This window comes from Nerophis ophidion, linkage group LG18 (assembly GCF_033978795.1).
Source record: "Nerophis ophidion isolate RoL-2023_Sa linkage group LG18, RoL_Noph_v1.0, whole genome shotgun sequence".
NCBI classification, from domain to species: Eukaryota; Metazoa; Chordata; class Actinopteri; order Syngnathiformes; family Syngnathidae; genus Nerophis; species Nerophis ophidion.
In genome coordinates, this window is record NC_084628.1 from 2438104 (window position 1) to 2451148 (window position 13045).

At 44.0% G+C, this 13045-nt stretch overlaps 1 protein-coding gene across 1 annotated transcript in view; it reads left to right on the forward strand.

Annotated features, from left to right (window-relative positions):
• Positions 1-12291, forward strand: part of zgc:162608 (uncharacterized protein LOC100037332 homolog) — a 13627-nt gene extending 1336 nt beyond the window's left edge. Inside the window, exons 2-5 of the mRNA XM_061878419.1 lie at positions 2898-2985; positions 3087-3154; positions 3247-3340; positions 7745-12291. Coding sequence (XP_061734403.1) covers positions 2898-2985; positions 3087-3154; positions 3247-3340; positions 7745-8498 — 1004 coding nt within the window. The 3' untranslated portion in view covers positions 8499-12291. The remainder of the gene's footprint in view (positions 1-2897; positions 2986-3086; positions 3155-3246; positions 3341-7744) is intronic.
• Positions 12292-13045: the final 754 nt, after the last annotated feature.

Below are 13045 nucleotides of genomic sequence, written 5' to 3' on the forward strand. Positions count from 1 at the left end.
TGTAAAAGCCGCATATATTATGTGACTGGGCTGGCACGCTATTTCTATGTAGGAAAAGCGAACGTGATGACAGGTTGTAGAGGACGCTAAAGGCGGTGTCGTTAGTGCACGCCCCCAATATTGTCGTCCGGGTAGAAATGGGGAGAAATTCTGGAGAATGTTTACCCCGGGAGATTTTCGGGAGGGGCACTGAAATTTGGGAGTCTGGGAAAATCGGGAGGGTTGGCAAGTATGAGTATTAGTAGTGAATGCGGTGTTATAAAACCGGCGGGCCAGCTCTAATGTTAATTTGATATTGTCTCAAGGGCCAAATGAATTCACACGGCGGGCCACATTTGGCCCGCGGGCCATAGTTTGACAACCATGCTTTAAAGCATAACCAAGCATGCATCAATATAGCTCTTGTCTCAAAGTAGGTGTACTCTCACCACATGTCACATCACGCCCTGACTTATTTGGATTTTTTTAGCTGTTTTCCTGTGTGTAGTGTTTTAGTTCTTGTCTTGTGCTCTTATTTTGGTGGCTTTTCCTGTTTTCTTGGTGTATTCCTGCAGCAGTTTCATGTCTTCTTTTAAGCGATATTCCCCGCATCTACTTTGTTTTACCAATCAAAAATATTTAAGTTGTTTTTATCCTTCTTTGCGGGGACATTGTTGATTGCCATGTCATGTTCGGATGTACTTTGCGTCTTTGCTCCACAGTAAGTCTTTGCTGTCGTCCAGCATTCTGTTTCTGTTAACTTTGTAGCCAGTCAGGTTTTAGTTTCGTACTGCATCGCCTTCCCTAAGCTTCAATGCCTTTTCTTAGGGGCACTCACCTTTTGTTTATTTTTGGTTTAAGCATGAGATACGACGGCAGACCCTCATCGTCTCACACGACGGGTTCCCGACAGCTACAAAGCAATTAGCCACCGGCTGCCACTTACTGATATGGAAGAGTATAGCACGGTTAAGCTGGCGAGTTCTAGACAGCATTTAAGTCTCACCTTAAAACTCATTTGCATACTCTTGCCTTTAAATAGACCTCCTTTTTAGACCAGTTGATCTGCCGCTTTTTTTTTTTTTTCTCCTCTGTCCCCCCGGTCCGATGACCATGGATGAAGTACTGGCTGTCCAGAGTCGGGACCCAGGATGGACCGCTCGTCGGGACCCAGGATGGACCGCTCGCCTGTGTATCGGCTGGGGACATCGCTACGCTGCTGATCCGACTCCGCTTGGGATGGTTTCCTGTGAACGGGACTCTCGCTGCTGTCTTGGATCCGCTTGAACTGAACTCTCGCGGCTGTGTTGGAGCCACTATGGATTGAACTTTCACAGTATCATGTTAGACCCGCTCGACATCCATTGCTTTCGGTCCCCTAGAGGGGGGGGGGTTGCCCACATCTGAGGTCCTCTCCAAGGTTTCTCATAGTCAGCATTGTCACTGGCGTCCCACTGGGTGTGAATTCTCCCTGCCCACTGGGTGTGAGTTTTCCTTGCCCTTTTGTGGGTTCTTCCGAGGATGTCGTAGTCGTAATGATTTGTGCAGTCCTTTGACACATTATTTGCAGACTATAATTACTTGTTTGCAAAAAATATTTTTACCCCATATAGGTGAAATTAGATAATCTACCGTGGCACCCTAGTGTGCCGCGACACAGTGGTTGAAAAATACTGCCCTAAACAGCCACATAGAGTGTTAATGCCATGACATGACATGCTTTTTTTGGGGGGTATTTTGCTGATGTTTTGCCTGTGCTTTCATCTTCAAAAAAGGTATAGTAGGGTTCAGTCTATAGTATAGTATAGTGTTGTATAGTAAAGTATAGTATAGTAGGGTTCAGCCTATAGTATAGTACAGATAATATGGTATAGTATAGTACAGTATAATAGGGCTCAGCCTATAGTATAGTACAGCATAGTAGGGCTGAGTCTATAGTATAGTATACTATTGGATAATATAGTATAGTACAGTAGTCTCAGCCTATAGTATAGTACAGTATAGTAGGGCTGAGTCTATTGTATAGTATACTATTGGATAATATAGTATAGTATAGTAGTCTCAGCCTATTGTATAGTATAGTATAGTATGGCTGAGCCTCTAGTATAGTACAGTATAGTAGGGTTCCGCCTATAGTATAGCACAGTATAGTAGGGCTCAGCCTATAGTACAGTAACAAATAGTATAGTATAGTACAGTTTAATAGGGTTCAGCCTGTAGTATTGTATAGTACAGTATAGTAGGGCTCAGCCTTTTGTATAGTACAGTATAGTAGAGTTCAGTCTATGGCATAGTAAAGTATAGTATATTACAGTACAGTACAGTATAGTAGGATTCAGCCTATAGTATAGTAAAGTAAAGTACAGTACAGTAGGGTTCAGCCTATAGTATAGTAAAGTATAGCACAGTAGAGTAGGGTTCAGCCTATAGTATCGTAAAGTATAGTATAAAAGGGCTCAGCCTATAGTATAGTAAAGTATAGCACAGTACAGTAGGGTTCAGCCTATAGTATCGTAAAGTATAGTATAGCACAGTATAGAAGGGCTCAGCCTATAGTATAGTACAGTATAGAAGAGTTCAGTCTATGGCATAGTATAGTATATTAGAGTACAGTACAGTACAGCAGGGTTCAGCCTATAGTATAGTAAAGGATAGTATAGTACAGTACAGTAGGGTTCAGTCTGCAGTATAGTATAGTAGCTTTTAAATTCTGACTATAAATTACGTGTTTTTAAGAAGGTTCAGTTGTGGAGGCTGTGTGTGTGTGTGTGTGTGTGTGTGTGTGTGTGTGTGTGTGTGTGTGTGTGTGTGTGTGTGTGTGTGTGTGTGTGTGTGTGTGTGTGTGTGTGTGTGTGTGTGTGTGTGTAAGTTGTGTTCCATCATCAGTGTGACCCTCCACGTGTGTACTATTGACACAGGCAGCCGTGTGGGCAGCCTCTCTGATAAGAAGGACCTATATAAGTCAGGCAGCATTGGGAGGTCACTCTACAGACCCCCGAAGCTCAGGTAAATGACCAGTGACCGCTTCTCTGTCCGAAATGAACATTTTTCACTGCATAATCGATATGAAAGTACCAATGCTTTTGATCTGTTTTGTCCCTCTGCAGAAAAACAAACATGCATTTAGGAAAAGTGCTCATCACCGTTTTCACCTTGGCGTTAACAGCAGTCTCAGGTACTTTAGTTGTTGATGTTACACGCTTGTGACGCAATTGTACGTTTTTTTTGTTTTTTTGTATCTGATGCAAAGTCAATATGCTGATGCAGCTTCCCCGCCTCATCGTGAGGGCAGAGACGCCACCTGGACCGACTCCATGGCCAATCAGGCTCATCACAAGTCCAAACTGGCAAAGGATGAGGAGTAAGTTGACCTAATCGAGGACATTAAAGGGTGTGACCGTATGCCATGAATGTAATTTGGTTCATTTTCTGTACAGCAAAATGCAAAACATGCTTTGCTTATTATTAAAAAAAAAAAAAAAAACTGAAAACTTCTGGCTGGCATTCTCCAAAAAGACAGTTTAAAAAAAAAAACTTTATGAAATATGGTGGCAACTTCAATAAATCACATTTTTTATGGATTTTTTTAATTTATTTTTTATTTAAAGCTTATTCTAATAATAATATTAATAGATTTTATTTGTAAAAAGCACTTTCCATTGAGCAAACAACCTCAAAGTGCTACAGTGTATTGAAAAAAAAAAAAAGATAATACAAATAAAAACTACAACAAGCATGCATGTATCTAAAAAAAATTTAAAAAAAAGCTTTTTAAAAAAGAAGGGTTTTTAAGGGCAGCATTGTTGAATAAGGTGGCGACTTGTCCAGGGTGTACCCTGCCTTCTGGGCGGCATAGTTCGGTTGGTAGAGTGGCCGTGTCAGCAACTTGAGGGTTGCAGGTTCGATTCCCGCTTGTGCCATCCTAGTTACTGCCGTTGTGTCCTTGGGCAAGACACTTTACCCACCTGCTCCCAGTGCCACCCACACTGGTTTTAAATGTAACTTAGATATTGGGTTTCACTATGTAAAGCGCTTTGAGTCACTTGAGAAAAGCGCTATATAAATATAATTCACTTCACTTCTGCCATTGTGCAGCTGAGATAGGCTCCAGCGACCCCAAAGGAGACAAGCGGTAGAAAATGGATCGATGGATGGGTTTTTAAGCCTTTTTTAAAAGCATCCACAGTCTGTGGTGCCCTCAGGTGGTCAGGGAGAGTGTTCCACAGACTGGGAGCGGAGGTCCTGAGTAGTCCTGAGTTCAATCCCGGGCTCGGGATCTTTATGTGTGGATTTTGCAAGTTCTCCCTGTGACTGCGTGGGTTCCCCCCTTGTACTCCGGCTTCCTCCCACCTCCAAAATCATGCACCTGGTAATAGGTTGATTGGCAACACTAAATTGGCCCTGGTGTGTGAATGTGAGTGCGAATGTTGTCTGTCTATCTGCGATGGCCCTGTGATGAAGTGACAACTTGTCCAGGGTGTACACCGCCTTCCTCCCATGTACAGCTGAGATAGGCTCCAGCGATTCCAAAGGGGACAAGCAGTAGAAAATGGATGGATGGATGGATGGGTTTTTAAGCCTTTTTTCAAAGCATTCACAGTCTAAGGTGCCTTCAGGTTGTCAGGGAGAGCGTTCCACAGACTGGGAGCGGAGGTCCTGAGTAGTCTTGAGTTCAATCTCGGGCTCGGGATCTTTCTGTGTGTAGTTTGCATGTTCTCCCCGTGACTGCGTGGGTTCCCTCCGGGTACTCCGGCTTCCTCCCACTTCCAAAGACATGCACCTGGGGATAGGTTGACTGGCAACACTAAAATTGTCCCTAGTGTTTGAATGATAGTGTGAATGTTGTCTGTCTATCTGTGTTGGCCCTGTGATGAGGTGGCAACTTGTCCAGGGTTTACCCCGCCTACTCCCCGAATGCAGCTGAGATAGGCTCTTGCGACCACCCGCGACCCCGAAAGGGACAAGCGGTAGAAAATGGATGGGTTTTAAGCCTATTTTTAAATCATCCACAGTCTGTGGTGCCCTCAGATGGTCAGGGAGAGCATTCCACAGACTGGGAGCGGCAGAGCAGAAAGCCCGGTCCTTGGAGGTTGGAGGAGGTTAGTCTGTCCGGAGCGGAGGTGTCGTGTGGAGGATTTGGGGCTGAGCAGTTCTTTGAGGTAGAGGGGGGGAAGTACTTGTGGGTTAGTAGGGAGACTTTGTATTCAATCCTGAGTGGAACAGGAAGCCAGTGAAGAGATTTTAGAACTGGTGTGATGTGGTCGTATTCCTGCACTCTCATCAGGATCCTGGCAGCACTATTCTGTACGTACTGCAGCTTCTGGAGGTTCTTGCTGGGGATCCCGACAAGAACTGAGTCGCAGTAGTCTAGCCTGGAGGAGAATATTCTATTCTGCAAGTTCTTGGTCCTTAATTCATGGCTAAATTCATGTATGTATGTATGTGTGTATATATATATATATATATATATATATATATATATATATATATATATATATATATATATATATATATATATATATATATACTACATTAACAATATATTTTTTCACATAAGCTGCACAAAAAATATCAAAATCAAACTTTAAAACCTGGAAGCTCAGTCACCAGAATGTTACAGTAAAAGCAGTGTTGTTTTTTTACTGCATATAGAAAAAAAAAAAATAAATGGAATGGAAGGGAGACACAATACCACAGTGTCCAAATAACTCTAAATTAAGTCTTTGTGGTGTTTGGGTCTGTGGGACCCGTTTTCATTTTTTTATTAAAAGAAAAATGATACAATTAATTAATTTTTCAAACTGAGACTCATTTTCCGTGAAGAACTTATATCAGAATACATATTTAATGACCACACAACATGCACCCCCACCCCCTTACACATTTTTATTACATATAAGATGTCTGGGTCCACTGGACCCGGGGCTAAGTGTGGAAATTGATGTTCTGTGCACCACACACACACACACACACACACACACAGCAGGCCTAGACAGGAGGAGGACAGAGTGTATCAATCAATCATCCATCCATCCATTTTTGTACCACTTATTCCCTTGGGGGTCGCGGGGGGCGCTGGTGCCTATCTCAGCTGCAATCGGGCGGAAGGCGGCGTACACCCTGGAAAGGTCGCCACCTCATCGCAAGGCCAACACAGATCAATCAATCAATGTTTATTTATATAGCCCTAAATCACAAGTGTCTCAAATGGCTGCACAAGCCACAACGACATCCGCGGTACAGAACCCACATAAAGGCAAGGAAAAACTTACCCCAGGGTAAACCGAAAGCAATGGACATCGAGTGGGTCCAACATAGTAATGTGAAAGTCCAGTCCAAAGTGTATCCAACATAATAGGGAGAGTAGTAGGTACACAGAACATCAGAGGGTCAAATGTGCGAGAAAATGAGAGCAGACAATGTTGACAAACAATGTTGCAACCTTGTGTGGGAACTGCAGGTGCAGAAACACAAAATAAAATTGCCTCACAATCGAACACTTTTATGTTAAAATACTGAACAGATGTTTACCTTCTGCAACGGGTCCATCAGACCCACAAACGCTGGCTGAAGAAAAACAATATGAACGTTGCACGGAAAATTTCTCTGCCATTTTCTGTATCCCACATGGATTCTTATTTTGTGTTTCTGCACCTGCGGTTCCCACACAAGATTGCAAACATTGTTTGTCAACACCGTCTGCTCTCATTTTCTCGCACATTTCACCCTCTGATGTTCTGTGTACCTACACTCTGTCCTCCTCCTGTCTAGGCCTGCTGTGTGTGTGTGGGTGTGGGTACTGAACAGATGTTTACCTTATCCCAATAAACATCTGTTCATTATTTTAACATAAAAGTGTTTGACTGTGAAGGATTTAAAGCCACAAAATGCAACGGGTCCATCAGACCCACACACACTGGCTGAGTAACAACAATATGAACGTTGCACGGAAAATTTCTCTGCCATTTTCTGTATCCCACATGGATTCTTCTTTTGTGTTTCTGCACCTGCGGTTCCCACACAAGGTTGCAACATTGTTTGTCAACACCGTCTGCTCTCATTTACTCGCACATTTTACCCTCTGATGTTCTGTGTACCTACACTCTGTCCTCCTCCTGTCTAGGCCTGCTGTGTGTGTGTGGGTGTGGGTACTGAACAGATGTTTACCTTATACCAATAAACATCTGTTCAGTATTTTAACATAAAAGTGTTTGATGGTGAGGCATTAAAAGCCACAAAATGCAACGGGTCCATCAGACCCACACACGCTGGCTGAGTAACAACAATATGAACGTTGCACGGAAAATTTCTCTGCCATTTTCTGTATCCCACATGGATTCTTCTTTTGTGTTTCTGCACCTGCGGTTCCCACACAAGGTTGCAACATTGTTTGTCAACACCGTCTGCTCTCATTTTCTCGCACATTTCACCCTCTGATGTTCTGTGTACCTACACTCTGTCCTCCTCCTGTCTAGGCCTGCTGTGTGTGTGTGGGTGTGGGTACTGAACAGATGTTTACCTTATCCCAATAAACATCTGTTCAGTATTTTGACATGAAAGTGTTTGATTGTGAGGCATTAAAAGCCACAAAATGCAACAGGTCCATCAGACCCACAAACGCTGGCTGAGTAACAACAATATGAACATTACAAAAGTGTTAATAAACAACTAATTAATGGTGAATATGTTCCCCGTACTAAAGTGTTACCAACCCTAGTCCACATGAACCCACACTAAAGGAGTCTTTGTGTCCCACGTTGCACAGCCAGGTCTACAAGAGCCACATAGACGACAGCGGCCTGTACAACCGCGGCGAGGATGACCTCTACAAGAACCCGGTTTCGGAAGAGATGCAGCGCAAAATCTACATGGAGTCGGAGCGCCTGCGTGCGCGTCTGCGTCAGGAGCTGGCCGAGCTGAGGGAGAGGCTGGATCTCTCGCCGTCCCACCGCGGCGCCACCTTGTCCGCCGTGAGGCAGCGCTTGTCCCCCATCACCCAGCAGCTCCTGGACTCTCTGAGCAGCAGCGCCCACCGCCTGTGCGACCGGCTCCGTCTTCACCTCCGCCACCAGGAAGACCCCCGAGACTTCCAATGGATGACGCAAACCCTGCAGCGGGGCACCTCCGAGCTGGCGGCCATCTTGGATGACCTCGCCGCTCAAACCTCCCAGGTGACGGAGCGCCTGGGGGAGACGGGCGAAGCGATGAACAGGGAAATCCTGCAAGACTTCGCCTCGAGGCTGGGACGGGAAGTGAGTGCCCTGAAGGTGGAGGTTCAGAAAGCGCTGGAGACTCTCAAAGCGGAGCTGGCGAGGGATGACGCCGACGCCGCCTTGGAGCGCTTCTGCCAAAGCGCGGCGCGGCAACTTGACTTCCAGGCCCGGATGGAGAGGATGTTCACGGGAATGGAGGAGGAGACCAGTCCTTCGCTGTCTGGACAGTCTGAGGGCTCATTGCAGGAGGACTTCTCAGTCAAACTGTCGGCTCTCATCCAGGACATTCTGCACTCTGTGCAGTGACACGTCCGCCATCAAACTACCGCCATTTCCGGGCTTTAGATCACACCGGTATTTAAGCCAAACTTTAGAAGAAAGCTACATTTTTTCATATGTTCTATAATATAGATTGTCCATCCATCCATCCATTTGCTTCTCCTTATCCGAGGTCGGGTCGCGGGGGCAGCAGCCTAAGCAGGGAAGCCCAGACTTCCTTCTCCCCAGCCACTTCATCCAGCTCCTCCTGGGGGATCCCAAGGCGTTCCCAGGCTAGCCGGGAGACATAGTCTTCCCAACGTGTCCTGGGTCTTCCCCGTGGCCTCCTACCGGTTGGACGTGCCCTAAACACCTCCCTAGGGAGGCGTTCGGGTGGCATCCTGACCAGATGCCCGAACCACCTCATCTGGCTCCTCTCCATGTGGAGGAGCAGCGGCTTTACTTTGAGTTCCTCCCGGATGGCAGAGCTTCTCACCCTATCTCTAAGGGAGAGCCCCTTCACCCGGCGGAGGAAACTCATTTCGGCCGCTTGTACCCGTGATCTTGTCCTTTCAGTCATAACCCAAAGCTCATGACCATAGGTGAGGATGGGAACGTAGATCGACCGGTAAATTGAGAGCTTTGCCTTCCGGCTCAGCTCCTTCTTCACCACAACGGATCGATACAACGTCCGCATTACTGAAGACGCCGCACCGATCCGCCTGTCGATCTCACGATCCACTCTTCCCCCACTCGTGAACAAGACTCCGAGGTACTTGAACTCCTCAGGTTCTCCTCCCCAACCTGGAGATGGCACTCCACCCTTTCCCGGGCGAGAACCATGGACTCGGACTTGGAGGTGCTGATTCTCATCCCAGTCGCTTGACACTTGGCTGCGAACTGATCCAGTGAGAGCTGAAGACCCTGGCCAGATGAAGCCATCAGGACCACGTCATCTGCAAAAAGCAGAGACCTAATCCTGCGGCCACCAAACCGGATCCCCTCAACACCCTGACCGTGCCTAGAAATTCTGTCCATGAAAGTTATGAACAGAATCGGTGATAATATAGATTGTGTAAAGATTCATTTACATGCCTTAATTGTTACCAAACGATGCCTGTAAAACGGCAGTAAAACGGCTGATCACACAAAACAGAAGCCATCATGATGGACCCTCCAGCTGTGGAAGATAGCTTTCCAAACAGCTAAGCAGACTCATTTAGTCCACAGTCACGTTTAGGTGTATTTAACACAACTGAAAATATACAAAAAGAATGCCATCGTAAGTTAATAAAACCGAGCGGTATAGCTCGGTTGGGCGTGCCAGCAACTTGAAGATTCCACGATCGATCCCCGCTCCCGCCATCCTAGTCACAGCCGTTGTGTCTTTGGGCAAGACACTTTACCCACCTGCTCCCAGTGCCACCCACACTGCTTTAAATGTAACTTAGATATTGGGTTTCACTATGTAAAGCGCTTCGAGTCACTGGAGAAAAAGAGCTATATAAATTCACTAAAACTAACACAGACACTCGTAAACGTGTTAGCGTTTACACACCGCTGGCTTGAGTACATGACGGCAGCACGTTCAAATGTGCATGAAAACACTCCTACAGACATCACACACGGGACAGGTTTAGTAAGCATGAATTGCTTTAGTTGCATTGTAAAACTTTCAAACGTTGCTTGGAGGGATGAGTGACGAATCCGAACAAGTAGCGACGTATTGGACAAGTAACAGACGAAAACGGGATATGCTTCCGGTTCAAGGCACAAAAACAGGAAGTACATTTTTTTTAACCCGCAGTGAGCAAATTTGTCCAAAAGATGGCGCCATTGCACAAACAATAACACATTCTTAGCGTCTCTGTCTGTGTTTTATGAAAACGATGCGTCGAAAGCAAAACATTAGGGAAGAAAAATGTATTTTATAAGCCGCAGGGTTCAATTCAAAGTATAAAAAAGATATGGTATTTTTTTAAGTACATATTTTTTTAAGTATTTTCCTTTTCTTATGTGTAAATGATCGCTATGGAGTCGCAACATAGCCATTAAGTTTTGGTCCCTTGCTACATCACGTCCTAAATTAGGAATTTCCAAGCATAAAAATGCCTAAATAAAATTTTTGAAAAATTATACTAAAGTGGTATTTACCACGAGAAGGAACTAAACCAAACAGAGTTCAGTATCACGCCCACCGATTGGCTCAGCCTCAGGCAGCATAACTATATTGGGGCGGTATAGCTCGGTTGGTAGAGCGGCCGTGCCAGCAACTTGAGGGTTGCAGGTTCAATTCCCGCTTCCGCCATCCTAGTCACTGCCGTTGTGTCCTTGGGCAAGACACTTTACCCACCTGCTCCCAGTACCACCCACACTGGTTTTAATCTAACTTAGATATTGGGTTTCACTATGTAAAGTGCTTTGAGTCACTAGAGAAAAGCGCTATATAAAATACAATTCACAATTCACAATTGGATTTAAAAGAATGTAAAGATGACTAAAGGGTGTTGTGTCTAGAGGGCTCTCATATTGTTAAAAAAAAACTTATAAAGATTTTAACATCTTGTTCTATAATTGTCAGAGTTAGTTGGTGTTGAACCCCAAGATGCAGAGAAGGACGGAGGCATTTTGCAGGAAAACATGATAAAATACTAGAACAAAACCAAACAAAGGGTACAAACAAAAAGCGCGCACGTGGGCGGATAACAAACAAAAAGCCCTAGCGTGGAAGCTAGCTGGTATCTAGCAGGAAATAGAAGTCGTACTTATAATAAGAAAACAAACTGGAAGCAGGAAACAAAAGACAGTAAGCTTGAAACATCTAACTAAATTTAGCTTACCGCAACGCCGTATTGACTCGACAACATACGACACGACACGACAGGTAGCAATGACAAGAGCGACAAGAAGTGACATCGACAAGACAATAAACCAGCACTCGACTGGAGGACAAAACAGGTTCAAATAGGAGCGGGCTTATTGACACCAGGTGTGGCCAGGTGCCAATCAGCCGCATCTGAGGGAAAACAGCGCAGTTCAGTTTATTAAGGATCCCCATTAGTCTACACCGCAGTGGAGACTATTCTTCCGCACAGGGGAAAAAACAGGAAACAGACAAAATAAGAGCGCTGACAGGAAATACTAAACACACAGAGGAAAAACTAAAATACAAACAAACTGTCAGTGGCAAGCCTGACAACAATGGCCGCAAAAAATTGTTTTTAGTGCCAAAACCTATTGGCAGTGTTGTAGCACCGTAGCATGGAGTCCGTTCTCAGGAAAAAAAAGTATTACTTGTAACAGTGATTTATATACAAATGTAATATTTTACCTTTTGTTTTGTGTAATTGTTTTTTATATTGGTTGCCTTGACTTGTTAATGACTACAATGTTATGGTTTTGCTCACAATTTGTAATTCATGTTTATAGCAAATGAACGCATGCCTTTTGTGTTTTTGTACAGTGTTGTGGAACTATTAATGTGTTTTTGTATATTTGGGTTTTAAAATATTGGACTTGAGGTGATAATATTCGGAAAACCCAAAACCTTTACCGTTTTACAAATACGGCAAAATATGTCATTTTTTTGCCAGCCCAAACTTTTTGTACTGTTCTCTACTACATTCCTGTACATACTCATAGAACATATGTGTGATGATGATTGAAACATCTATTTCACCACAGAAGTTGACTTTGGACACAGTTTATTTTTGAAAAGAGCAATACAATGTAAATGTGTTTTTAAAATAAACCAAAACAATTGAAGTGGCTTTTTGTCTTACAATGTAGTATAGACATTATACTTTAATGTACAAACCCTGTTTCCATATGAGTTGGGCAATTGTGTTAGATGTAAATATAAACAGAATACAATGATTTGCAAATCCTTTTCAACCCATATTCAGTTGAATATGCTACAAACACAACATATTTGATGTTCAAACTCATAAACTTTTTTTTTTTTTGCAAATAATAATCAATTTAGAATTTCATGGCTGCAACTTGTGCCAAAGTAGTTGGGAAAGGGCATGTTCACCACTCTGTTGCATCACCTTTTCGTTTAACAACACTCAATAAACGTTTGGGAACTGAGGCAACAATTGACCACTAAATGGTTACACCTGAATACGTTTTTCAACTTGTTTAAGTCGGGTTTTACGTATCACGGTCATGTGACCGCCTGGCTCTCTTTGATTGGTCCAACGTCACCAGTGACTGCATGTGATTGGTGAAACACAGGCATGCGTAGATTCTACTTTGAAGCTCTGTCATTAACCAAAACAAACATTAATAGATCGATAAACGTTTGGGAACTGAGGTAATTAATTGTTGAAGCTTTGAAAGTGGAATTCTTTCCCATTCTTGTTTTATGTAGAGCTTCAGTCCTTCAACAGTCCGGGGTCTCCGCTGTCGTATTTTACGCTTCATAATGCGTCACACATTTTCGATGGGAGACATGTCTGGACTACAGGCAGGCCAGTCTAGTAACCAAAACAAACATTAATAGATCAATAAACGTTTGGGAACTGAGGCAACTAATTGTTGAAGCTTTGAAAGTGGAATTCTTTCCCATTCTTGTTTTATGTAGAGCTTCA